Below are 26,451 nucleotides of genomic sequence, written 5' to 3' on the forward strand. Positions count from 1 at the left end.
GGGACACATATACTATATTCTGCTACACTGGCCTGTCCAGCCAGAGGGAGGAGCAAATCTTTGCTGTAATTTTTACGAACCAGGCTTGGGGTATCGATAGAAGGAAATTCTTTAGTGTGTATAGAATACATTGGAGCATGATCATTTTAAATATCGCAACTCTGCCAAGTATATTTAGTGGAGGTCTCGACCATGTGCCCAAGGCTGCTGACAGTTTGAACTTCAGAGGGGACATGTTTAAGCTGAAGGTTAGGTTGGGCTCCAGGGCAACGTATACTCCCACATATTGGAAGCTCAGCCTGCAGATCAGTAGCAGTGCCTGCAGTTCACACCCCCCAGCTCTCCTTTGAGCGGGTCCAGGATAGACTTAGTCCAATTGACTTGTAGGCCAGAAGCCTCTCTGTACACCGAGAACATCTGGAGAAGAAGAGGGGCAATAAGAGAGGGTTGTGTGAGGAATAGAATATCATCTGCGTAAAGAGCTATCCGGGTTGGGTGAGGAATAGAAGAATATCACCTGTGTAAATGGCTATCCATCTTCCACTGTTACTACCCAATCAAAGCCCCTCAACTGGGCATCACAATGGACCAATGTTTCCAGTGGCTCTTTGGCTAGTGCAAAGAAGAGGGGGGAAGGGGAGACAATGTGCATACCAGTTGGGTGCCTCATCCAAATGGAAAGGGGTCTGAGAGGATGCCATTGTCCAGGACCTGTGCCTTGGGTGTGAGTACAGGACTCTGATGTAGCAGCATATTCTCGGTCCAAAACACAGTTTTGTAAGTACTTGGTCTACGAAGGACCAATCAGCCAAGTTAAAGGGCTTTTCAAAGTCAATCAGTAACAGCACAGCTGGACCTCGTATGTCTGTTAAGTGAGCTAGCACCATCTGCACTCTGTGGGTCTAGTGCCACTTTGGTCAGGGTGGACCAAGTGCGCTTGTAGGGTGATAGAGTCTGTTGGGATGTGCCTACATCTGGAGTTCTGAATTAATTAGGGAAATCAAATTCAAAGAAGCTTTATTGCGGCTACAAGAGCCAAAAAAGCGCGAGCAGTAATAAATACTGAATTAGGGAAATCAGTCTATATGCTTTGCATCAATCTGTGGGGTGTCCTGCCTTGTGCAACACCAAGATGATGCCAAGTCCAGCTCATCGGGAAATTGTCCTATATCTATCTCCTTTTGGAACATGTCCATCATGGAGAGTATTAGGAGCATTGCAAACCCTCAGTAGTACTCCATGGGCTAGTCATCTGGTCCAGGTGTTTTCCCAGTGTTTTGTTTCTGAAGGGCTTGCTGAACGTTGTCAGGATGTAAGGGCTGTTCAAGTGCCCTGCGTTCAGACAGATGTAGAAGGGGCAAAGGTAGGTCCTCATAAGTCTTTGCAATGTCTTTCTGAAGGGCCATGCAGAATAGATACATAGGTCCTGATTTATACTTTTTGTGCAGCGCATTACCGTCATTTTTTGACGCAAAAGCGGAGCAAATTTACACAATGCAATTGTATTTTGTACATTTGCGCCGCTTTTGCATAAAAAAATGACGGTAATGTGGCACAAAAAAAGCATAAATAAATCAGGGCCATAGTGTGTGGTAATAAACTGCAAATGCTGCTGCAGTATCTACTGTTCACACTGCTGTCATCCCATGGGCACTGGTCACTGAAAGGACTGTGTGAGGCACTTGATTTGCTGTCCCATTCATACACCCTTTTGGTCAAGGGAATCCAGCATTTGTGGGCCTCATCAAAAGCCAGTTGGTGAAGTGATGTCCTGGCTGTAGTCAGGTGTCTGAACGTAGGCTTTGGGGCTGTCTCTGATTTAGATGCTCTAGATTCATGATCTCCACTTCCAAGTCAGCTACTCGCTGACCTGCCTCTCATTCCTTGCCCTTCAAGTAGGCCCTCACTATACTCACAATGCAGTCTTTCCGGCCCACAGAGTGCCAGGCGAAGAGACAGAGTCCTTATTAATTGATAAGAAGTGCTTGAGTTTGTGTGAAAGACACCTTGAGAAGGGAGTATTCGTCTGATGCCATGCACTGAGTTACCAAATGGGGCATGTGCCTTTCATTACATGTATTTTTAACCTCTATCATAAATCTAGGTAGACCCTGGCCCAAGAATTAAAAGCTGGCAAGGGATGTGTTTTGGCTGTGACCACAGCAGAGCTGGGTCCACCTGGCTGAGGAGCCAGGATCGGCCTGTGTTTTGGAAATCTCTCTGATTAGATGGGTTACTCTTCACAAATCCCTTCTAATGCACATATCCTGCCCTGTTCCATACATCTTCTGGGAAGGGTTATGAAGTCTGTCATGACATCAGGGGATTTATGGATGGGTCATGTTTTTTTGTGGGAAGGGGTTGCACATATGGGAATCCATATTTGTTACTCCTCGTGCATGCTGAGGGTGCTGCTACTTAAATTTTAAATAAAATTAAGGTGTTGTCTACTTCTAGAGCAAAGTGGTTCATGAAAGTGAAGGGTGGGTTATCAACTGCCTCACTAAACCATTCACGCAACATAGTAGCAACACATATTGTAGTTATTTATTCAGTATCTTGCAGTGGACCTGATAGGGATGTCACCTCTTTCTGCAGACGTACATCATTGTTGAAAACCGAGAGGTTCCTACATGATTAAGTAAGGGTACATTGAGCTTTCTCGTCTTTAGAAAGTGGTGCAATAGCACCATATGTGAGACAGGCTGGGTAGAATCTTAAGCCAACCCCAGATAATCTGGTTTTGAGTGTACAAAATCAAAAACACATTTGTAAACCTGTGAATCTTTGAAAAAAAACTACTTTGGATGGCATCCCTCCTCCAAGGAACCTCACTGTTATGTGGCAGACTTACCCTAGAAGCAAAACCCCTTTTCTCTAGTGGTTAGTTCTTCAAAGTGTCTGCCTTTCAACTGCGACAACCGCTATACATTAGGACAATTACCAACCTCCTCGCTTTCTGAATTAATCTTCTAAACAAACATCTAGTGCAGTGTCAACTGGTGTCCTTTCAAAGTTGTGGGGCATAAAATTGGGGATAAATATTACATTGTAGGAGAGTGAAGAGAGCAAGACTGGCCGACTTTCAGAGGAGGTTGAGTTCGCCACCCGAGAAAACTTTTTAATAAAGAGTTGGCAAATCCTGCATTATGAGCATGGTTGAAAAACCATGAATGAAATTGTCATGTCTAACTATTTTTGCATGGAATCCCAGGTCCGTCACTTGGGGACTTTCTGTGATCCTGTACTTCAGTTCCCTTATCTGCACATATTGGAAGCGCTTAGACAAATGCGGACATTTTCATGTGATTGAATGGCCGCTTATTTTTACAACTGAGCCAACAGGTCTAGGTGAGGGATAAATACAGCTCTGAGTAGAGCCACAGCCCACTCTAAGTATTTTTTTATAATTTGTAACAATAGGTGCTGTTCAAGCCATATCTAAAAATGTTGTATCATCCTCAAGCCATGGCAACAAAGCAGGAGCCCTAAATATCGTACACACAACAAAGAGAGATCCTTAAAATTTACATACCCCTTCTCTGTAGCAGCCCACCTACGTTTTCCAGCCATTTGTACAGTTCCTCAAACCAGTCCTCTGTATTGGCTACGCATGCTGAAAGGTAGCAGAAGTCCCAGTGGAATAAAATTGGGCCATCAGGATGAAAGGAGATTTTATATATTTCTTACAGTCGTTCTTTTATAGATAGATGTCAAGAATGTTCAGTTTTGTGTCCATATATCATTACATGTGCTACCCTTTGCTCTGTCCTCCCGTCCATCACAACTATGGGTAATCATCATGAGCCAGTTTGTAAAGCATGCAGTAAAATGTCTTTACTGTTTTTTATTTATTTGCAGTTTTACACAGCTTAAACTCAACCCAAGCGCACCAGTTACTTTCCACCACGACATGTTATCTTTTTAGGTAGTGGGTGGATTAAGTGAACTGCCCAGGATCAAAAGATGTTGAGCTGACCCAGGGACTCGAACCGGTTTCTTACCTGGAGGTGGCAGCTCTGACAGTAGCACCACAATCCAGATTTAAGAGCCCCTAGCGCCTCCTTGCGCCACATTAGTGTCATTTTTTTAAGCTAATGTGGTCCAAAGAGACCAAAATCACAATGTAAAATTTACAAAGTGGCACCATGCATGCATTGCACCACTTTGTAACACCTTGTGTCACATTAATCCTGACAACAGGCATAATGTATGCTAGGAGAAATTCCCCCGATGGGGGGGGGAGTGGCGCAAAGAAATCTAAAAGATTTCTTTGCGTCATTCTTTTCAGCATTTTTAACACCTGCTCAGAGCAGGCGTTAAAAGAGGGCATGTCATTGTTTTCAAAGGACCCCTATGTAGTGTTCAGGGTTATCACCAACATTTTATTAGAGTCATTAGAGTAAGAAATTCTGATGCTATTGACCCCTACCCTGCGCCATGATGCGCCATATTTTAAATATGGCCACACATGGTGGCAGTAGGGGGGGCGCAAGGGACCGGAAGAAAAGTGCTGCTTCTTAAATCTGGCCCTTAATGTTTGAAGAGTTATGTTTGATATGGTCCATGAACTAACCTGATTTTGTTCTGACATCCATTTATATGGATCCCATGACCATTTACTGTCTAAGTATAGGAGAATATATCACGGTGTCTACGGTATGCCATTTGCTATGGCATGGGATCAATTGATTTAGTGGCATAGATTGGTTGCCCAGCCCCATTACAAAAATCTTAAATGCCCCCCTCTCTGCACAAGCCCCCTCCACCCACACCTCTCAGCTATATACCTGTGGGGCAACAGCCGTTTATCTTTTTACGTTTGAAAACCTAGCAGCGCGCGGGCCTCAACTATTTGTGTTGCTTTTACCTAGAGTAGTGAAACAAAAAAAGAGAATTCTGAAAGTCTTATTTGTATTAAATGTATTTTGAGCCATTCTGCGAACTCATTAACACAGTTTTTCTTGTCACTGATCCAGAATATAGCTGCTACAGGCCACTAAAGCGTTCAATATTCACTGCACACAGTCGCTCGAAGAGAAGAATAATTCAACATACATGAAAAAATCCAGTTTTCGCCAATCCCATTTTTCTGGGTAGGAAATGACCTAATTTCCATTACTGCTTTCGGGATAGATGGCAGCCAGGTGATCTCCCTCTACCACAGGAGGACTGTGTAAGAGGCGCGGTCAGGTTCCTAGAACCCATTTTGCCACCCCCTCGCTCGTGCGCACCGACGTTACTGGCGCTGGCCACAAAGAGGGGCGAGAGCAAGGCACAGAAAATGACCAATCACTGCACAGCTTCATAATAAAGCCTTGCAGTGATCGGCCATGCTCTCTTAACTTGCAATTACATTTTCCATCACATTTTTGACCTTTATAAGAATAACACTCAATGTACTGCTTCATATCATTAGCAGTATCTCATTTGAGACATTGAAATACAAGTGAGACTTTGTATCATCATCACAAAATGAAATGAGGTACATTGTATAACAGGGAATACAAAGGTATATATAGGTTGTGTTAAAAGAGGTCATCATGTGTTTAACATTTGGGAGAGGGCGCAGAATAAATGAACTGGGCAATTTTGTAAGAAACTTTCATGTTCCGCTAAAGTCCTTCACTAGTAAATGCTCTTTTTCTGCATCAAGATGCCTTTGGGCGAAAGTGATTTTTATGAAATAATCAGTCAGTACAGTGCGGATGCTCAGAGATTAGTACATCAGTAGCCTGCTTTGATCTTTGAGGGGAGCCTTTCAGTCTTGAAGCAGGATGCTGTCCCTCAGCCTCGAATGGAGGCTGCTCCTGCGGAAGTTTGCCCGGAGGAAAAGTATACCATTCTGGAGGCACCAAAGATCGATTTGGGGCCTAGGTGTGATGTTGCAAGAGTGAACGGTATTGGCTGCGGGCTAGAGCGGGTGGCGCATAGCAGCATACGGACATTGTAAGGTTGTAAGGGGGTGACTGCGTATTAATCTGAATGCACGTACCAAATCGTCCAAAGTTATCATGTTTTATACTGTGACCCAACATGTTTCATATCCCAAAATTATAGTAGGAGTGGCAGTTGGTAGATTAAAACTTTTGAATGTGGTCTCATTTGTGACAGACAGCCAATGAATTATAATTCATTTTTAAGTTTGTTTAAACTTTATTCAGGGTGTTGATTGAATCTTTGGGACATTTGAAAGCCTTAGGTTTTGCCTAAAGGAACACAGTCACATAACATTATATCCAAAAAGTATCCGAAAATCATTTTAATATATGATTAAGACTCCAGAGCGATTTCTAAACACTGCAAAGCCCCTTGAAACTGGGCTTATTAGGACTCTCTCACAAATCTAATTTACAGTTAAAGTTTGTTTTCTGAAATGCAGCTATGCAAACATGGCTACTCATTGTTAATGATTTTTCAGGACTGCTATATACTGGACCAGGGTGGAACCAAAATCTACGTCTGGAAAGGCAAAGGAGCAACAAAAACAGAGAAGCAAACTGCCATGTCGAAAGCATTGGTGAGTTAGACAATATTGTCCACAGCCCATCGAAACCAACTTCAGGGTTTTAATGTATTTATAGGGTAGAGCTCCATGTGTTTTGTTTACTGCTGCAACACTTTCTAACCTTTAATAGTTACTATCAGTTTCTTATTTGATTTAGTTCATACACGAAAGGGAAACACTTAAGAGCTAAAGCAAGATGCGATTCCTTTCTGGAGATCCTGAAATACGAATATTTATGATAAACTGTGGGGTGTGTGTTGTGGTGAAGGTGGGGGCACTTGCTATGTTTGGAAGCGGTGTGATGCAATGGTAGCAGGACTGGTTGAGGCCTTGTGAGTGAGAGGTATGAACAGAGGGATGTGTGATTTGTGGTCAGTAGAAGAATGGGAGTGGCAACGGGTATGTATTGGAGGTGGTGTACCTATATGGGACAGCCTCTTGTTTGGACGGATAAGGAGAAGTCTAGTGTGAGGAGTTAAGATGATCTAGTGGGAAAGAGTAGGGGTTAGTGGAATATTGAGTGACTTTGTCAAGACCACTGCAGAGGTTGGGAGTGGAATATTTTAGGATACTCTTTGAGGACATTGCGGATTGCAATGTTAAAATCTCTTTGCAGTTTTCATAATTATTTACTTTTTATACAGGAAAAGGCATCCCTGCTACCTGTCCTCAAGCAATGATGGATGAACGCTTTCTGTTTTGTACAAAAGCCAGACTACTGACAAGGATCTGCTCTCCTGTCTGCCAGGACTGTGCATAATAATTCGTTATAGTCATTTTAGTAAAATGACTACTGTTTCTTGACTGGAAGTAGGTTTATCAAAGAGAACAAAGATGGCTGCATGTTCTGTGTGCTAATATCCATATTATGAAACATACTCTGAGACGCTATTTGCAAGATGCAAAATCAGTTTCCACAAACAAATGAAAATTGATTTTGCAGAAGTGTTTCCCTTTATTTAAGCAATTCATTTCCCCTGATGCTGTGTTTGTATTCAAATGAGGGTTCAAGAAATTCAATCAGAGAATTCCTGAAGTGCAGGCAATTTTGGATATTTATAAACTTCTAGGTCTGCCCAACATGCTGGATTGATGACTGAAGTGGCATGGATAGAACACAAGCCCCCCACTCTTAGTGTTACTTTTGCCAAATGCCCGTATCTATTTGCCAGCATCTTTTTTTAAGTCCTGTGTTAATAAAAAAAATGCTATGAAGGAGAAATGTTACACAAATACACCCCTGTTTCTCCCATTAAGGCAAAGTGCTCACAATTGCGTTAAAGAGTGCTCCTCTTGCCTGCAGGAATTCATAAATATGAAGTCGTATCCACGGAGTACCAATGTAGAAACTGTAAACGATGGTGCAGAATCAGCTATGTTCAAGCAACTTTTCCAGAAGTGGTCAACAAAAGACCAGGCAGTGGGAATGGGGAAAACCTACAGCATGAGCAAAATTGGTAAGTGATTTCATGATTAAGTGTAGGTATTATAAGGTGCTGTTTTGTCTTTCTGTCGCTGTGTCTCTTACCCAAGGCTATAATTGTGTGTGCCTTGTTCATGTCTCCTTGCCCTTGTGTTCATGTGTCTCTTCACTGTGTTAGTATCCATATCATTCGGCCATGTATTTCCATGTCCCAGTATCTGTTTCCATGTCAATGCTTTCATCTCCTCGTGTCTTTTTCTTTGTCACTGTTACGCATCTTCCATGTAGACATTGCTCTATGCGCTGTTCATTGTCTCCATTTTCCCAGTATCCATGTCTCCATTTTGGAGCATCCCGGTCTAATCTGTCCTAGTGTCCAGGTCTACAGTTTCAGTGCCTCCATTTAACGATAGTCCCAGTGTCTTAGTGAGCATCAGCTCAGTGTTGGACTCCACATTTTCCAATATGTTAAGGTTGCATTGTCAGATGCGGGGCACAAGGATGTGCTAGTACAGAATAGCAGGACAGATGCTGGTCGATGGTGCCTTGCAGGTGTGCCTAAAATTTCACGAGCCAGTGTGAATGTTTGTGCTGATTTGGAGAAATATGTTGGATAGCGTACTTGCAGTTCTAGGTGCAAAAGACAATGTAGATGCAGTCACCAGTGTGGGTGCCTGCATTGCTGCCCATAAAGGTGTCCACTTAGGTGCTGAAGCTGTTGTTACAGAAGGATGCATTTCACAAAGCAAAAGTAATGTACAGACACACCAGCTCAGGTTGGATAACGCTGTCCATCTAATTATCAGTTCTATCTAGTAGTTCTGCCACACCAAAAACCCAAGAAAGATTTTTTTTTTAATACATAAACTTGATGGAAATGTTACTCGCTTACAAATCAATGATCATTTATTTCAGCCAAAGTGAGCCAAGAGAAGTTTGATGCCTCTTTGATGCACGCGAAGCCCGAATTAGCAGCCCAGGAAAGGATGGTAGATGACGGGAGTGGAAAATTAGAGGTACAATTTTCAGCAGCCTCTAGTCAAGAGCATAAATGTGTGCATGGTGTCAGAAAAGATAAAAATGTACCAGCTAGATTAGACACAGAATCTATAAGGTCGAGCAGCATGCTAGATACAATGAATTTGCTGGAAACTAGGGAAAGATCCTGAGAACCACAATGGATCAGTTGGAACTTTTTAACTTATGGTGCTGGTAACTTGGATTCTGAACTAAAGGATTCTGGGCGGTGCTGATGATAGTGAATGTTGTTGCTGAATATCTCAATAGCGCATCCAATGGCATGGATCTTTATATGTGGTAACCTTCCCCTAACCAACATTTCTTTTCTAGGTCTGGCGAATCGAGGATCTAGAATTGGTGCCCATAGAACATGAGTGGTATGGCTTCTTTTATGGAGGAGATTGTTACTTGGTTCTTTACACATATGAAGTGAACCGGAAACCTCATTATATCCTCTACATCTGGCAGGTTAGAAGTTGCGCAAGCTAACTTTTCTTTCAATCTATGGATCTGGTGTTTGAGCAAACGAAATTGAGCTGACTCACTTCACATGTTGTAACCCATAACATAAGCTTACTGTTTGGCACTGTGGAGACTAGTTAAGGGTTTCTAAGTATACCTTAAATGTGGTGAAAAAGTTTTAAAAGTAATAGATACACTGGGAGTATGTAAATCAAGTTTATGAAAAGTGCTTTTAGACACTGTTACATCCTTAGCTGATCAAAGCAACCGTCCGGGGACATTCATATATTGACCACTCAAGCAGTATTATTTTCTACCACTAATTTTGGGGACTTGCACTAGTCTTATTGCGTGTGGTACAAACTACTCTCTGTCATTTATAATATTCAAAATAATAGCAATATCTTTTGTAAGCACCAGCATCCACAGTCTTTCAATGTCATAGGGCTCTAATGGGTTAAAGCAAAACCTAACCCCATTTTAAAATCTTAAAGGCTCTCTGATTTTCAACAAGAGTGTGCCTTAGGGTTCTGACATCGGATCAGGCCCCAAAACACACCCTCCACTATTGTGGCACAGGATTGTGAACTCCCCCCCCCCCAAAAAAAAGTGCCAAATCTAGTGCGTCTTGCAAATCAAGTCTCATTCTCACTGCCAAGAAGTATCATTGGGAAACAGTTGTCTAGTCAACTTTACATGAGCTGCATAGTGTTAAAATGCATTGCTAACTGTAAGGTTGCCTTTAGCTTCCATCATTATAGAATGAAAGTTTGATGATTCCCTTCATGTAGACCCTTATCCCCGAACACCTGAAAACCCACAAGCAGACCATCACTGTCCTCATGACAGCTTTAGACCTGACAAAGTCAACTCTTTACCAAGACCTCTTCGTCACATTACAACATGATCCCCAATGTCCATCTTTAAAAAAAAAAACATTTTTTAAAACATATTTTATTGCTTTTAATAAACAACCATTGGGATAATCACATTTGAAAACATGAGTAGCATCATGCGTTAGGTTCACAGTGGACATCTCTTTGTGTTTCTGACATACCCCGCCTCAACTTCCCTGTTCCCCCTCCCATCCCTTATCCTCCCCCCCATTGTTTATTACTCTCCTCCTCCCTCTCTAACTGTGCAGTGTTACCTTCAATAATACACGGCCACACGTCTAGCCCCAAGCGTTGCCCCATAATTGCTTCTCATGCATATTCTGCCTCGCCCAAGTTCCTCCCTGTTCCTCACCCCATAGCTCCCAATCAAGGGGTACCCAATGGTGAGTTGGTCGGTGGTGTCGTCAAGTGTCTGAGTTCTTCCACTAAGATCGAAAACTCCTTTGCCTTCTCCGTTGGGCAACATCGTTTCTGCGCCTTGAGTGCCAGTACTGCTCCATCATAATCTGTCCACTTTAAAAGTTCTTTCTGCCATGCTAGTGCTGAGGGCTCTGTGTGGCTTTCCAATTGCGGGTTATTTCCCTTTTAGCTAGTATGAACCACAAGTCTAGAAAACTGCTTGTAACCTTAGTCATGGCCGTATGCGGGAAGTCACTCAACAGGCAGTACATGGGGTCCCTGGGGATCTCCTTTTCTACTAATCTGGAGAGGTTGTCTATTACTTCTTGCCAATATCCAAAGAGCAGCGGACAACTCCAGAACATATGTAGGAATCTAGCCCCTTCCTCTACTCATCTAGGACATTTAACCTCTGATGTTCTGAACATCTTGTTCAGCCTGTGTGGAGTGAGGTACACCCTATGAAAGATGTAGAAGTGTATTAATTTAAACCTGGCATTGCGTGAGATTTTGGGGACCCTTTCCATTAACACTTCCCAACCTTCATCCGTAAAAGGTCTGTCAATATCTGCTTCCCACTTCTGACATAAGCGAGTTAGGGGTGGCAGAAGGCTACAGTGTATCCTACGAAGGTGACTGCTTTTCGCGTGCCCGCTGCTGTCGCTATATATGTGCAGCCCAGATGTGAGGGAGGTTCAGCTCCACCCAGTCCCCATTGTTGCCATATTGCGGTCATAATGGCCCCACGTACCAAGAAATACTGTGGCCTAAGATTAAATTCCGCCTGCAATTCGTGGAAGCAGAGCAATGTCCCCTCTCTCTATAGGTCTTCCAACTGGCACACCCCTGTTTCTTTGAGTTGGTGATGCCAACCAAACTGCTGGCTTGGTTGGCGTCACCAAGTGTCTGAGGGTCCCCGATTATAGAGATTCAAGTGGAACCTGGGCACACTGTTACTATGCAAACTGAGATTAATGAGGCCTTCCATACTTACTATGCAGGACTCTATAAAAGTAAGTCACAGGTCACCCCTGCTGAAATTAAAGCATTCATGCAACCCCGAGTCTTCCCTAGAATAGAGTTGGAAGAAGCAGAATCACTGGGGGGGGGGGTATAACTCTCCCAGGGGTACGGGCAGCCAAACAAATTTGGAAAGAGGGAAAACACCAGGAACAGATGGCCTGCCCTTTGTTAACACAGGTTTGGCTTTTACTACAAAGCTTATGAAGGAAGCAGCAGAACCAGGTATTAAACAGGGCTCCAATAGCCCTGTTAACTTTCATTGGTTTCTGAGTAGGCCTGGGCGGGGTTCACAGAGTTCCACTATGCGGAATTCCGTGGAGTTGATTTACAACTCTGTGGAATTCCGAAGAGCCGGAGTTCTATGAGTGGTGGAGTGCCACTGCTGTCTGCCCCAGTGGCACCCGGTCCTGAATGCGCCTGATCTCGAAAGCGCTAAGCACAGTCCTGCGTAGCGCTTCCGAGATTGTGCACATTCAGGAGAGGGCCGTAGGCAGAGAAAGATGCCGTTGCAGCCCTTTTGTGCACTGGCCTGCTCCGTGTGCAATGGAAATGGAGCAGGCCAGTGCACAAGTGGCCTGGGCAGGCTGGTGCCAAGAGGCCTGAAATGGCAGCTTCCACTGCCTACTGTCCTGGCCTGAATTCAAGCCAGGGACATTAGCTGCGAAAGCTGCCATTTCAGGCCTCTTGTGCACCGGTGTGCACAAAAGAAAAAAAAAATGAGGACTTACGTGAATCCTTGTTCTCAGCGGCCTGGCTCTCTGCCCCCTGCTTCCGGGATAGTGGCAGAGGGAGGCCTGGATCTAGAACTGGCGCCAGCAGCAGCTTTATGCCAGCTGAGAGCACGTACTTCAGCCCTGTTATGGCCACACAGCATAAGCGCAGACTGTCTGCACTTGTACTGTGTGGCCCATAACTGGGCTGTGGTGCGCATGTGGTGAGCTCCTCTTCGCTGACGGGGCTAGCAGAGTTTTTGGCTGAACTCTGCTAGCTCCACCAGTGGAGTGGAGCTCACCGCCCATGCCTATTTCTGATCCTTATCCTTTCTCTAACCCCTCAGCAACAGTTAGAAAGGTCATCTTTGTTTATAAGACAAACTGTCCGACCACATCTTTATAAAACTACCTCTTCTTCCCGACAACTGTTGTGTTGCATTCCTTCATAGGTGTTTGGAGTGAAAACCTCAACCATCTCACTGTCCACAAGCCACCCTGAACCAATTCTAAGATAAAGCCTATAAAACAAGTGTGATGTCAACAGCAAACATTGTGCACAATTTTCTCCCTTTTCAATTTTAGCTCATCTTCAAAGCCTAACTCTTGTCTTCTACACCACCCTCCATGTGGACACACTAAAAACTGGTGTGGCACTCATCAGTAATCAGCAGCTGTGAGATTCAACTTGAAACCAGACTCAGTAGCATTGACAGTGCATTCTGGGTAATGTGGTCCATCTTTGCATGAGTTGTGCGTTGCTTACCAAACCTGCAGATTTTCTGTGAATTTCTGGGGTTGCATTTGCTAAACCACAACTAACATATAACTTAATAATTTTCTGTTTTTTTAGTATGCACTTCAATCCCCTGCCATGTACCCATTCAGCAGTAGACATGATCCTGTGCATTCGGGTTAGTAGCTGGGACAGACCACATCTAGCTGACCTGGATGCATGATCCCTGCTGTGCATGCCCTTCAACCTGGCCAAGTAGGGGTTGGGTGGTGGGTCTGACCTTTGTCTAGACCTGCAGCACCTGCCTCTGCATTCTGCCTCTGTCTTCTCACAACCATAGCCATTTTTTTATAAAAATGGCAACTTTCATTAAACCATGATGTTTTGTAAGCCTACATGGTGCCAAAATACAAAATGGCAGCCATGTGATTGTGATTTTTATGAAAATTGCATTTTTACCGTAAACCCATATTTGTCAGTTTGTATCCCTATCTTCCTCACCTCTGACTGCCCACAGCACTTCCATGGTGTCTGTCAGCTCTAAAAATGCCCTCTTTAACATGGAAAGTCTTCTTCAACTTTAAGAAAATATAGTCTTGTAAAAAAAAAAAAAAAAGAAACACAAATCTTGGTTTCCAAGATTGTGAAAAACATGTTGATCCTCTTTATTAGCCAATCAAATTTCTCAAATCTTTTCAAAGGGGATTGACAGATATCACGATTTTAAAAATTTCAATCTTAGACCCCCAAGATACAATAATGTGTTCATTCCACCTGCAACCTTTTTTTAATGCTTATATCTCAAAGCCTGCTGAACACATTTACACTAAACCAACTAAAACACACTTTATGTGTGAAGTTCTAATCTTATTTCAAGTTTGTCATAAATTAGTTCAAGGGCTTTTGCTGTAGCTGCAAGTAAATTTTCCTGTAGATGTTAAATGGAAAACACACATTTTCTTGTGCCCCTACCCCCATAACTTTAACGCATTGTATACGGTGTTTCTATTAGTAGAGTATTAACTATACATTAATGGTTAATACATATTTAAGGCTATGAATACCCTTTTGCTTTCTGTACTAGGGTCGGCATGCTACCCAGGATGAGCTGGCAGCCTCAGCTTTTCTTGCTGTGCAGCTGGATCAGGATTTCAATGGAGAACCAGTCCAGGTCCGCGTAACCATGGGCAAGGAGCCGCGGCATTTCATGGCCATCTTCAAGGGAAAACTTGTGCTGTTTGAGGTACTGAGATCACTTACATGTGCAGACATGCATGCATACACACCACCCACATCCCTCAACAGAAGGGGGATTGAAGGGTTCAGCCTGAAAATAAATGCTGTGGTGGCAGTATATTGGGAAGTTACAATGAGTGAAAGGAAGGAAACAATATAAAACATTCTGGCACAAGAACACAAGAGTGTAAACAGGAACGGGTTAAATTTAGGTAATATGCATGGTCAGACATATGAAACAATTCAATGTCGGTCAATATAAGAGCTTTAGGGGTTGGTGTCAGAACACAAGCTGCATCAAACTTCGGCTGCTTTGGTATGGCTATGCAGTGTTGGCTTCTAGGAAAAGAAGGATAACACTGGCTATGGTGAGAGATTCCAGAAAATGTTATGATATCCTCTTCTGGTATATCTTTGATCTGCAGATGTAGATGGGATATTAACAGGTAACTTGGTCCCATTCCTGGTCATCTCATGATAGCTCAGATTTTAAAACACAAACGTGAAGGATATCCCGTCTGCCTTATTACGATCTCCATAGGATATAATGGGATCGTAATACGGAGGATGGGATATCCGTCACATTTGTAACAGAGTATTCCATTCCCCCAAGATCTAAATCGGGCCCAGAGTTTCCAAATCTTTTATTATGATTTAATCAATAATCCAAATTTGTCTGTTGTTCAAAGGAAACTTGTACACCTTACCCCTACAATTCTGTGTAGGTAATTTGAATTCAGTCATACTTTCATTCCCTTTAAATGCATTTTAAATTTGCTTGCAAACTAAACTGCCTATTGAGATTCCAAATGTTGCCTTTTTTTTAAAGATCTTTTTAGAATTTTGCAGTTTTCAAAGGTGAGGATTTTAAAAATATGTTAAACAGTATCCTATCCCCCAATAACGGGTTTTCTATTTTCTATAGTAACTGAAACTAGGAGTGTTATTCCCACCATCAATTAAATAATTAATTATTCTAACTAAATTGTTGTATATGTTACTTTGTTCTTAGGGTGGGACATCCCGCAAGGGGAATACAGAACCAGAGCCACCGCTGAGGCTGTTTCAGATTCATGGGACACATCACTTGAATACCAAGGCAGTAGAAGTACCAGCTTTTGCCTCCTCACTGAACTCAAATGATGTATTTCTTCTCAAGACACCAGCTGACTATTTCCTGTGGTACGGCAAGGTGAGCTTGAAACACGCTTCCAAACACAGTCCTGGTGGTGTCCAACATAATACAACAGCACATAGTTCTCTGGAAAAAATCATAAAAGTTAAATCAAGTGCCTACTAAATGTTTCAGCTACTAACCAAAACCAATGATTTTCATATATGTACTCTCCTTTCATGAAACACTTTAGGACAACATTTCCTTCCTCAATCAATTATATTTATGTGCAAAAAGATACATTCATCATTACATACTGTTTACTATGAGCAAGAAATTCCAAGGCAATGGGGATATCCTAATGTGGAATGTGTCAGTGCCCAAAACGTAGTGTAAGGCTTGATGAGGATTTGAAACATGTTGGGAGTGTACGGGCTGAGGTGTAAGCCATATAGAAACTTTACAATGTTGCTACATTGCCAAAACATTTGAGTGACCACCTAGGTCACATGTAGTATTTGGGGGTGAGGCACATCTTTAGAAGGCCATAGGCAGGTTGGAGCCGGCCTGTCAGAATAGCACAGGAGCTGAACCACTAATCCAATGAAAAAAGACTAGCCTTGAGTGAAATAAAGGAAGAGATGGGTATATGAAATAGAGAGTGAAGGAAAGCTCGAGAGAGAGCTTTGAATTCCTAAAGGGAAAGAATAGCAAGTGACCGGATTTAGATGAACATTGATTTAGATATTAGAGTGGCGATGTAATATCTAAGGAAGAGGGCTACTGATGACAAACGGCAATTACTGTTTTGAGTCATAGAATGTGCAGGGAGAGCATTGCAGCTCTTCCAATCAGTTGCTGAACCATGTAGAATTGCTTGAGGTATAGACTGACGTAGGCCGCGCTGACAAAGCAAGAGTCGAAATAGAGTCTGTTGTGTTTAGACTACACAGCAATTGGAATGTTGAGTGAATTAATTCAATTTCAGGTAGAGAGGTGACGATTTCCACATTATGAAATTCCGCCTAAAAAACATGCCCTACTTTATAATAATAAACTGCATTTCTTAGCAACATCCCTATGAGCTACAAATGGGGGTGGGTGTTGAGAAGAAAGAATACATATTTTCAAAACCTTCTTAGAAGAAATACTTAACTTCTTAAATATGTCAACAATTGCGCAATCGTCATAGGAAGAATTTCCTGAAACAAAATGTTTGTATGGCATAACTTACCTGTTGTTGCTTTCAGAAAATATTCTATAGGAGATAAACTAAAAAAGATACATCTTGCGCTACCCAGCCCTCCCTTTTTTCCTATCTGCTCTCCCTTTATTCCTAAATTGTCTTATACAACGGAAATCATTCTACTTAATTATGTGTAAAAGTTTGTAAGTTGTTGATATGCCTACTATATGTTCCTATATATAGACTTTAGCTCTCTTGCCTCCGTGTCTTTCATAGACAAAATGTTCATGTTGAGCACATTTTAGAATATAATAATTATAACTGCTAAATTATCATTGTTGAGGTTATGGAATACAATTAGAGATTGGCCATAAAAGCCCAAAAGAGAATAGACGCCGAAATGACACAGCCAGATTAGTCTAGCAGTTGCTCTTTGTTGTGTTCTGCATGTGTAGCCATTTTGTTTTATGCATACATTCACTGTAACCTTAAATTATTTGCACAGGGTTCCAGTGGTGATGAGCGAGAGATGGCCAAGCAGTTGGCTGGCTTGATCTCCATGGGCAATGAGGAGACACTGGCAGAAGGGCAGGAAACTGTGCAGTTTTGGGAGCTTCTTGGAGGAAAAGCACCGTACGCCAGCGAGAAGAGGTACCATTTAGCTTTTAAAGATTACCGTCGGTTTAGCTCATTCCATCTCAAAACATTTAGAGTGTACACTAAAAAACATAGAAAGGAATGGACATGTGAATAGCTTAGCCTTTTGTGGTGTTTTTCAACTTTGGTTAAAATGAATGGTGTGGATGTTGTTGTAGTTGAGGGAGAAATCACTTGTTCTCAGTTTATGTTCCCTTCGTTAGCTTCTATTGTAAGTTTGCAGACTTCCTCATATAAAAAAGTCTGAAGTAACTCCCTCCCAGAACATTTAAACAGCAGAGTTTCCAACTGGGACTCTGTTTGTTGGGAGGTGTTTTAGGGTGGGGACTACAAAAATAAGGAATATAAAAATATGGTATAAAAAATAAGAGAGGCAGTGCACATGGAGAACAAACATGCCGCCCATGACTGTTACGAGAGGTGCTGGATGGCGTGACCTAGAATCAGTACCTTCCTTTTGCAATTGGATTTGGAAAATTAATTATCTAGAGCGGGCCCTTGCCTTCTGTTTCAAGTGCCCCTGCTGCTACATTTTGTCCCCCTGTCAGTGCCCGGTGGCTATCATTGTCAATCGTGGCTGGCATTCCACTCATAATGGTAATGCATGAGGGCCCACCCATTACCTACTGTTTCTTGAAGAGTCACAATCCTTTCTCTCAGGCTGTGCTTTTATTTCAGTTCCTGATGATTACCCTACTTTATTCCATGGGTTGAAACACTGTTGACTTGAAGCTTCCTTAGTCATTATCTACTACAATTAATTTGAGCTAACGTCTGCATATTTGTTGAATTATCTTTGATTTACAGTTGTGTGGCCACACTGGAACTTTGTTTTGTGCACTTAAATTTTCACAAAGTGTGAGCACTAAGCACGTTTTGTTTCAAGCAATGTTGCTAAAATCATTACATTTTCTATTTTAAAATATGATAAAAGAATTATGTTTGTATTTTTAGTGTTTAGAGCCTGTCGTATTCTGTGTTACTGACTCACTGAACCCAATGTCCTTACTTTTTTTTTTTTCCATACATTATTGAGCTGTATCCTTTGCCTTCTAGCTATACAGGAACAACTGTGTTGCCTATGTATGGTTTACCCCAGGTGCCTGTTTTATCCTTGGGTTTGCTTTTGTGTGCGGTAAATGCAACAAGCTCTAAAGCCGGATTAGTAGTCCTGTAGGAGGCTAATCTTGCGGATTTGATTTTGTGATTAAATGGAGATTACTTTCTTGATGATTTTACCAATGGAAGGTATGTGTGTGATGAACCAGTAGTTGGCTATATCATCTAGATCTAGGCTACGCTTTTTGAGTGAGGGAAGACAGTCCTTTTTTGAGAGTGTCTCAGCAGATTTCTTGACAGAGGAAGATGTTAATGATAGTGAGGAGCGATATGAAGGGCATCTCCATGTTAGGATTCCAGGCTGGGTGACAGTGGAATGTTCTTTATAGGTGGTGGTCTTTAGAGAGCTGGGGATGTCAGTGAATTCAGTGTGCAGGAGAAAGTTGAAGGTGGCCCCTTGGTAGTGCAGTGGTGGGGGGTTTGAATGAGTATGGTTGCTTGTTTGATGTTGGTCATGTGATTTCTGATTTTGTTTACCTGCTTAGTGAAAAAGTGATCAATCATATATGTCACAGTAAAAAAGATTGAACAGATTATTAACAATGTTGCAGTGGCAGAAACGCCTACAGGTGCACACTTCTTGCACTATATGGTGTGCATAATCTTTTTTTTGCAGTATCCCAACAGTTGGAATGGGGCTGTCCCATGCATTTCTTTTACGTAAGTGGAATGTTCTCTGGCGTCTGGATTATTTTGTTCTACCATACAGATACAGACAATCATGCATGATCTATCTAAGACCTAAACTGTGTACAAGGTTCTGTGACCCAGAGCATGGCTGTGTGGGCTGGAATGGTGCATCAAGCTTGCCTTCCTAGGACACAGGACTATGTTCCATGTCCTTGGGCTTGCACATTGAGTTGTGTTGGTACCATACAGATTTTCCTATTTGAAGTACAGTACCTGCCTTTTTCTTGTCTTTGAAGGGTGAGATGCCTATGGCCTCACTCAAGTAAATTTCCACTAATATGATGCGTCCGGATCTGGCCTAGACACTTCTGAGTGAGTGTTGTGTGCACAGGGATATATTTGGTGACTGCTAGAATGACTTCATGTTAAATGCAAATGTGTGACCGGGAGACTAGTGGGATCTATTTTGGATTGCCCATTGTAAAAGGTGACACTAGATGACGGCTGAGGGCCAGCTTCCCACATTCGCAAAGTGTCTGCAACATGACTGTAAAATTGGACTGAATTTCTCCCACTTGGTTCCAAATTTCTTGCGGTCTGAAGAGGTGGTCCTTCAAAGAGTACTAGAGAATTCTTGAGATCCAGGGCTGGTGTTGCTGACAGAGACTTTCCAGAAGTCCACAAGGAGCTGCTAGGGAAGCTGTGGGACTGCATTGTTACAGGAGCCTGCCTTGCATTCAAACAGGGGATCAGAAGATACATCTCCATGAGAAGACTTCCTAGAGGAGCTCAACCACTGTACCCACTCGGGCAGCAGGGCAGCACAGTACATCCTGGAAGTGAAGCAGAAACTGGCCTGAGTGCTGGATTGGGTCTCCTGACTCTTCAATCACTCTCAGATCACCATTGGAACAATGCACCCAAGAAGAAGAAGAGAGTATGACCATTGAATTTGTGCTCACTATACATTGGGACTCTATTAGCTTTAGGAAAACTACGATTGGTGTTGCCAATGACCGTGCATTACGGGGCTTGCCTATGGCCTGCCAACTCAGATTTCTGTCTACATTAATCACACTGAGCTTGCACCTGTGAGACTATTCTAAGAGTCCCATTTACGAGGCCTTTGCGCCACTGGAACGACACTTTTAGCGACACCCTAGAGGTGCTATGTCCTGCTCCATATTTACAAGGCAGCGTTAAGCTACTTTTCATGGCTTAAAGCCGCCTTGTAATATGGACTGCCCCACACAGTTTTCTGCTGCTAAGGGGCATGGACTGGGTGTTGCTGTGACTGTACCCAAGCAACCCATTGCTTTTTGACACTGTCCCAGTCATAAACCTGAGGCAGCGCTAAAAACTAACACCACCCTAGGGGTGGTTTTAGAGTGGCACAACAACGAGAAATACTTTTATTTCTTCTCATTTTTAGCTCTTTCTATGTGCGCTGCATTGTGCAGCACACATACAAGGAGCAAATCGTCATTAAAGATTGTTTATGTGCAGGAGGGAGTGCATTCCTGCACATAAACAATCACCTCCGCAACACAGCCATCCTTGTGCCGGGGTGCAGACATTATTTGTGTGCAATGCTTTCGGCTACATTTGTGTTTACATTATAGGGCCTCTGAAAGCATGTCTTTTCAAAATGGGCCACTTTAAGAGTTTCCTGGAGCAGTACGCCTGGGGGGTTGTACCACTCACAATAACTGAGTGGTCCAGAATTTCCAGACCCGAAATGATCAGATCCAAGAACAATGTACCCAGTTTCACTGGATGCTGATCTGCACTTGCTAGAATCACAGCTACAGAGGGGACACAGCCTAGCTTGGCCACAGACCACATCCACGCACCTGGTTAACAGCAGCAATAAAATTCCCCATATTCTGTCAAAACTTGTCCAATAGGACCAGTAGTTCTGGGTCTGCTAGGATAGTCTCCATTCAGGTAAGCTTAACTCATGATCTCTCTTAAGGGGAGATACTAGTTGGAAACATTAATTCTGGTCTCAAAATCTTGTCATAGAGTTAAAAACGAAATACTAATGGGACCCTAAGAAATAGTCCCGTTATATGTTTGATTTGGAGGTACTTTTGGGCTAAGTACATCAAACCTATTTGTGAATCACCTAAAGCAGTGGTACCCAGTGACTAGCTTGGGAGCTAATGGTAGCTCATGTGCAAAATCGAAGTAGCTCTCAAAGGTGAAGCCAAGCCCAGTACCTCACACACAGCCTGTGCATTTGAACAAAGATAGTATTGCTCATTTCAGAACCCTCAGAGTGACAGCCAGCCTAGCCAATGACAGATCATCATAATAGCAATAGAACAAACAATGTGTAATCCTCTAGGGTCTGCCACATGACCACCTGTCTTGACTCGTAATCTAGCTAAGTCACAAGAAGATTGGAAATGGTGCGCTATCAGTCACACAATGTGTGTGAACAATGGGCCATGAAAGAAGAGTGTCAAGAGTAGCTTGCCAGTAAATGTTCACACAGTGTGGGCCTACAGGACCCAGAATAAAAGTATGTTAGTTGGGTGCATGATCAGTCCTAGAGCTAAGGAGAGCAGGGAATGGATACAGAGCTGAGAAAATTAAGTGGTGTGAGTATGTGTGTGTGTGCCCATCATAAGGGGTTCATCTCTGGCACAATTGTTTAAGTTAATGGCATAATAGTGCAAATGGCATAATAATGGCCATCCTTTAATAAGTTGGGCGTTTTTGGGTCAGTTATGACATGCCACCGGTTATCCATGACATATTAAGAGCATGACTGATCTACCTTTAGCCATCCCTAATTTTATGGTGGATTCCCCTCACTTAATAATAGCTATTCATGATATATGATGGGCATCTTGGCCATTATAATGGCCAGCTTTGACACAATGGTGGCCTTGGTACAATGTTGGGCATTATTGACATATATCAGGCATCAATGGTGTTATGGTGAGCATCCATGACCTGTGATCGTAATACCTGGGCGTTTTTAAAAGAAAATCTGTCCATGCAAAACATTTGTATATTTGAGTACTTGATAAAAGTTATGACCTGATGTTTGGGGACTGTGTTTTACCTAAAGTTTAAACTGATAGTTTGAGGGCAAAAATTATATGTTTACTTAAAAGTCTTTCTTCGAATTGAGTTTGTTTGGACAAAATGGAAAGTGGCATTAGATAGAAAAATATGTGTATTCTCAGAAAATGTTATGCCAATGATAACAAAAGGCTGGAGCTCCAAAAGCATTTAAAGTTGAATGATAATTCAAGCTAGTTTGGGAGACCTATTATTGTGGTCATGTCCTTTGTGCCAGAGGACATGTGATGCTTTGGGTTTTATTTCATTAGCCAGGAAGAGGCATTTAATATTGATAAGATTTTACTTAGCGTTTTTGCTGGTAACCTCGCCTGACTTGCTTTGGTTGTCACTTCCAATAATCTTACTTAAGGTATTCATGGTGAATTGTTAACATATGTGGTTCCAATTGCCCAATGATAAGCTCTGCTAGTAGCTCGGAAGGACTTTTTTTAGCAGAATTAGCTCTTTCTACAAAAACGATTGGAGAACTCTAATCTAAATTCCGAGTGCTCTTGTGAAATAACTGCTTCTTTGAAAGCAGTATCTGTGATGTGAACACAAATATATGCCAATAATAATACAAAATATGACAAAGGAGGAATCATTTTCATGCCCTTTTATAATTATACTTAACTGCTTAAGTTTATTGCACAGCTGTAAATAGCAGCAAACGTGCTGTGCTTGGTTGCACTAGGAAGAGTGGGCAGGGCAACACTTTATCAACTAAGATAATGCCCTGCTACTCTGTTCCACAGTGCTGCCACTCTTTCTGGCTGCCTAGCACTATGTACAGATCTTTGCACCATAAAACAAAGATGTGTGTGGGCTGTCTAGCGTAGGTTTTGTACTGGAAATGTACCTACCCTTCCAGTGCTTTCTCAGACTTTAAAACCTTTCCCACGTTATATATGTCCGCATTTGCAATTTTCACATGAGTTCCAGCAAAGTCCATTCATAAAATGAGAGCTTTGCTGAGTGTCCAATAGCAGCCACCAGGTCTGCAGAAGTGTTCAGCTTAAGTGCTCGCAACCTCACAAGTAAACCAGCGATGCTGATTGACAAGTCTTCTTGTGGTGAATTAGTGCTAATAGTTAAAGCCCAGTGGGCAGAGATTGCTATGTTAGTAGAAGAAACTGGGGAGCTGAAAGCTAGGCTTGCAACCACAGACTATACCTCCTCCTGTGAAGCTGACCTCGAAGTGAAGAGCCTCACAAGCCAAACTTACTCAGTATATCTACTTCTTAGAAAAGACATCTGGCACTTGCCTGCAAACAAGGATCCCCTGGAAGAAATAGAATATTGCATTGCAGACAAGATCTATCAATCCCTTCCCCTTCTGTTTAGTGCAGTAGCACTCGTGCAATCCCCACAGGATCACAGTTTTGCAGCAAAACAATTGAATTGCAGGCTGAAGCGGTAGGGGGCAAGTACAATCATGAATCCCAGTCCTACCTACAGAAACAACCTTGAACAAGAATCAATATAGGGGGCAGGGTTATCGTTTCTCAACAAGAAAAGGAACCAAAAACTCAAAGACCAAATGCTAGAATCTAAATTGTTCATTTCACCTTTTAGAGACAAGTCAAACTGGTCCCATGTAAACCACCCCAAACTCTTGTGACAACCAAGGTGCCCAGAACCACATCCAGGTAACCATCTGTGGAATAAAACAATCTTTTGGGTCATACTACTGTTTGGACACATCATCTGTATTTTAAAAAGAAGGTACACGCGAAAAGCTGGTGGTGCTACTTTGCCTGCGTGGGTTGTGGAGAGAGCAATTTGCCAGTTTTTTCTTAGAAGAAGCGAGATCCTACTGTACATTGCCTTGAAAACAAAACTTCTGATGTTACTGGAGGCACTGGAAGCCTTACAGAAAAGAAGATTTCCTCTTCTCGTAGCTTATCTAAAAGAATCCTCATACTCAAATGAGGATACATATTTGTCCACATGCTTGACCATATGCCACGATTGTGTAATTCATTAAACCACGATAGGCTAAACCTCAAGCAGAAAGTCTATCAATTTGTATTATATTTTATTGTCTAAGACGTAAGTCCCTTGTCCCCAATGTATTTATTTCTTTTCACTTTGACGTGCCCTGTTTAGTCTTTTATAGTTTTCTGTTTTTTCTGGGTGGGAAAGGAACCGGTTGTCAGAAGAAACAATAAATAAACTACACTTGGGTAGGTTGCACAAAATACAAAGCTCAGATTACCCATGTTAGGATGTGAAATCTTCATTAGTCAGCATAATGAAGAGTTCTGAATTAACACATTGTACAAATGACTGTGTCTCACACAGTCGAGAACACCATATGCTTCTCAAAGTACGCAGCTTGCTTAGCCTGAGGTGCATAGCCTGGTCTGCCCAGTCAGCACAGTTCACAAGGCACAGAAGTGACATACAGACCCTGACCAATGTACGAAGCTTGTAATGCACAATCTGCGACTCACTGCAGCAGTTAAACAACTCAGAGCAGAACACACACTGTAAATTACACAACACTGGGTACACTGAAAACTATATGCGATGAATAGGGTAAAAATTGGTACAGGGTGCAAGAAATACTCCACATGATATGAAGTGAAGAAAGCACACAATATATAACCTGCATATCTAGATTCTTGAAATTCAAACTTGGTTACAAAGCAACTCTGCTTGTGGTGTTTTGCTCTATTGAAGTTTGTGAGTTTCTATTGAACTCTGGTGAGTTATCTGGATGTTTGTGGGTGATGGACAATGACTTGTGTTCCTGTGTGCTTCTTCATTGTACTTGTGATCAGCAAGTGAGTGAAACAGAGACATAGGTAGTGAAAAGGAAACATCCTCCTCAGCTTAATAGGAAGCACCTATTTATGTCTGTAGGTTGTTCAAGCTTTATCTTTTAAAATGATGACCCGCAATAGTGTTTTCGTTCTTTGAATTCCATTCATTAAATATGGCACGACTAGTGAATATTCCTGTTAATTGTAGACCGGCAGTAACTGCGCATTTAACTGCACATGGGCTTGCCAATTGCAGTGGAGATGTTACCTTCGTGGTTGAGGCACACAAAGCATATAAATGCAAAGTTTGTTATTCCTGGGTTAGACTGTATCAAGGTTTAACAGAGTTTGTTATGGGTACATTACCTACTGCCCCAGCAAGGGCTCTTCAAGCTGGGCACCCTCAGTTAGTTGTGCCTGCTAATAGTCCAGTTACTTTTAATGCCTTTATGGGTAAAATACTTACCAAATAGGATGAATTCCGCTTTTCATTGCACAAAAACCAAATCAGCTTGAGGGAGTGTTTACCTATACAAGACTCCAAGATAAATTTTGACTTCTCTCTATGTGTCTTCCACGTGGTATGATTCCTCCAGTTGAAGATTGCCCGACATGGGGTACTGTCTTTGCTGCCATATATACCATTACACATGATACCCCACCAATTGCTCTTTTGCATGAAGTACTTAAGCAAATTCGAAATGAACATGGGGAGGCCCTTGCCCTGGATTTTGGGATGAAATTAATTGTCAACTTTGCTACAGTGTCCTCAATAATTTTAAGTAATATTGAGGGTGAGGAAGTTTCATTGGCGATACGCCAACATTTAGCATCGTTCCCGTTGCGGACCAGGAACATGAGCTACATCAATTATTATAGAGACATATACTTTGATAGGTTGGGATTGCTTAGGAACATAATCTAATAAAAATACTATCAAGTGGACACCTGTGTCTCCTAAAAGCACTGGGCTAAAAATGAAAAAAAAGATAAAACTGAAACACGGACTGGATTTCTGCAACCAGAGTCCTCTAAAAAAGCTATAATTTATGTAACCAAGATTCAATAAAACAGCCTGGTAGGTATCAGTATTCTGATAAACATCCACCTCACTCTTTTCAGGACTATTTAGATAGAAAGTAAGATCGAAGGTCAGGGAGAATGGGATGCGGCAAGACTCAAGTCGCTCCCCTGATCTCATCTAAAAAAGGGAAGAAAAACTTCCACAACAAAAACACAATCTGATAAGAAGAAAGTGGCAGGAATTTCCACTAAATATGCCACAAATACTCAGAACTCTTCTTCTGAACAAGACGTGGATGAAAAATCTATTCAACAGTGCAGCCGAGGGCATGATAGTTTGTCAGACTCTTCAATAGTTTCTGGTGGCGAGACTGGCTGATGACAATATACAAGTTGAAACTCCAGATCTATGGCTAAACCCTCCTGATGGACTTTATGCTTTGGACATCCAAATAGAGGGTGA

General features: G+C 42.2%; 1 protein-coding gene across 1 annotated transcript in view; it reads left to right on the forward strand.

The window, feature by feature from the left end:
• AVIL (advillin) overlaps positions 1–26,451 on the forward strand; it is a 186,220-nt gene that overhangs the window by 123,088 nt on the left and 36,681 nt on the right. Inside the window, exons 9-15 of the mRNA XM_069230920.1 lie at positions 6,422–6,520; positions 7,812–7,965; positions 8,847–8,947; positions 9,282–9,419; positions 14,262–14,420; positions 15,426–15,605; positions 17,219–17,364. Coding sequence (XP_069087021.1) covers positions 6,422–6,520; positions 7,812–7,965; positions 8,847–8,947; positions 9,282–9,419; positions 14,262–14,420; positions 15,426–15,605; positions 17,219–17,364 — 977 coding nt within the window. The remainder of the gene's footprint in view (positions 1–6,421; positions 6,521–7,811; positions 7,966–8,846; positions 8,948–9,281; positions 9,420–14,261; positions 14,421–15,425; positions 15,606–17,218; positions 17,365–26,451) is intronic.

The sequence above is a fragment of the Pleurodeles waltl genome, chromosome 4_2, assembly GCF_031143425.1.
Source record: "Pleurodeles waltl isolate 20211129_DDA chromosome 4_2, aPleWal1.hap1.20221129, whole genome shotgun sequence".
Taxonomy (NCBI): Eukaryota; Metazoa; Chordata; class Amphibia; order Caudata; family Salamandridae; genus Pleurodeles; species Pleurodeles waltl.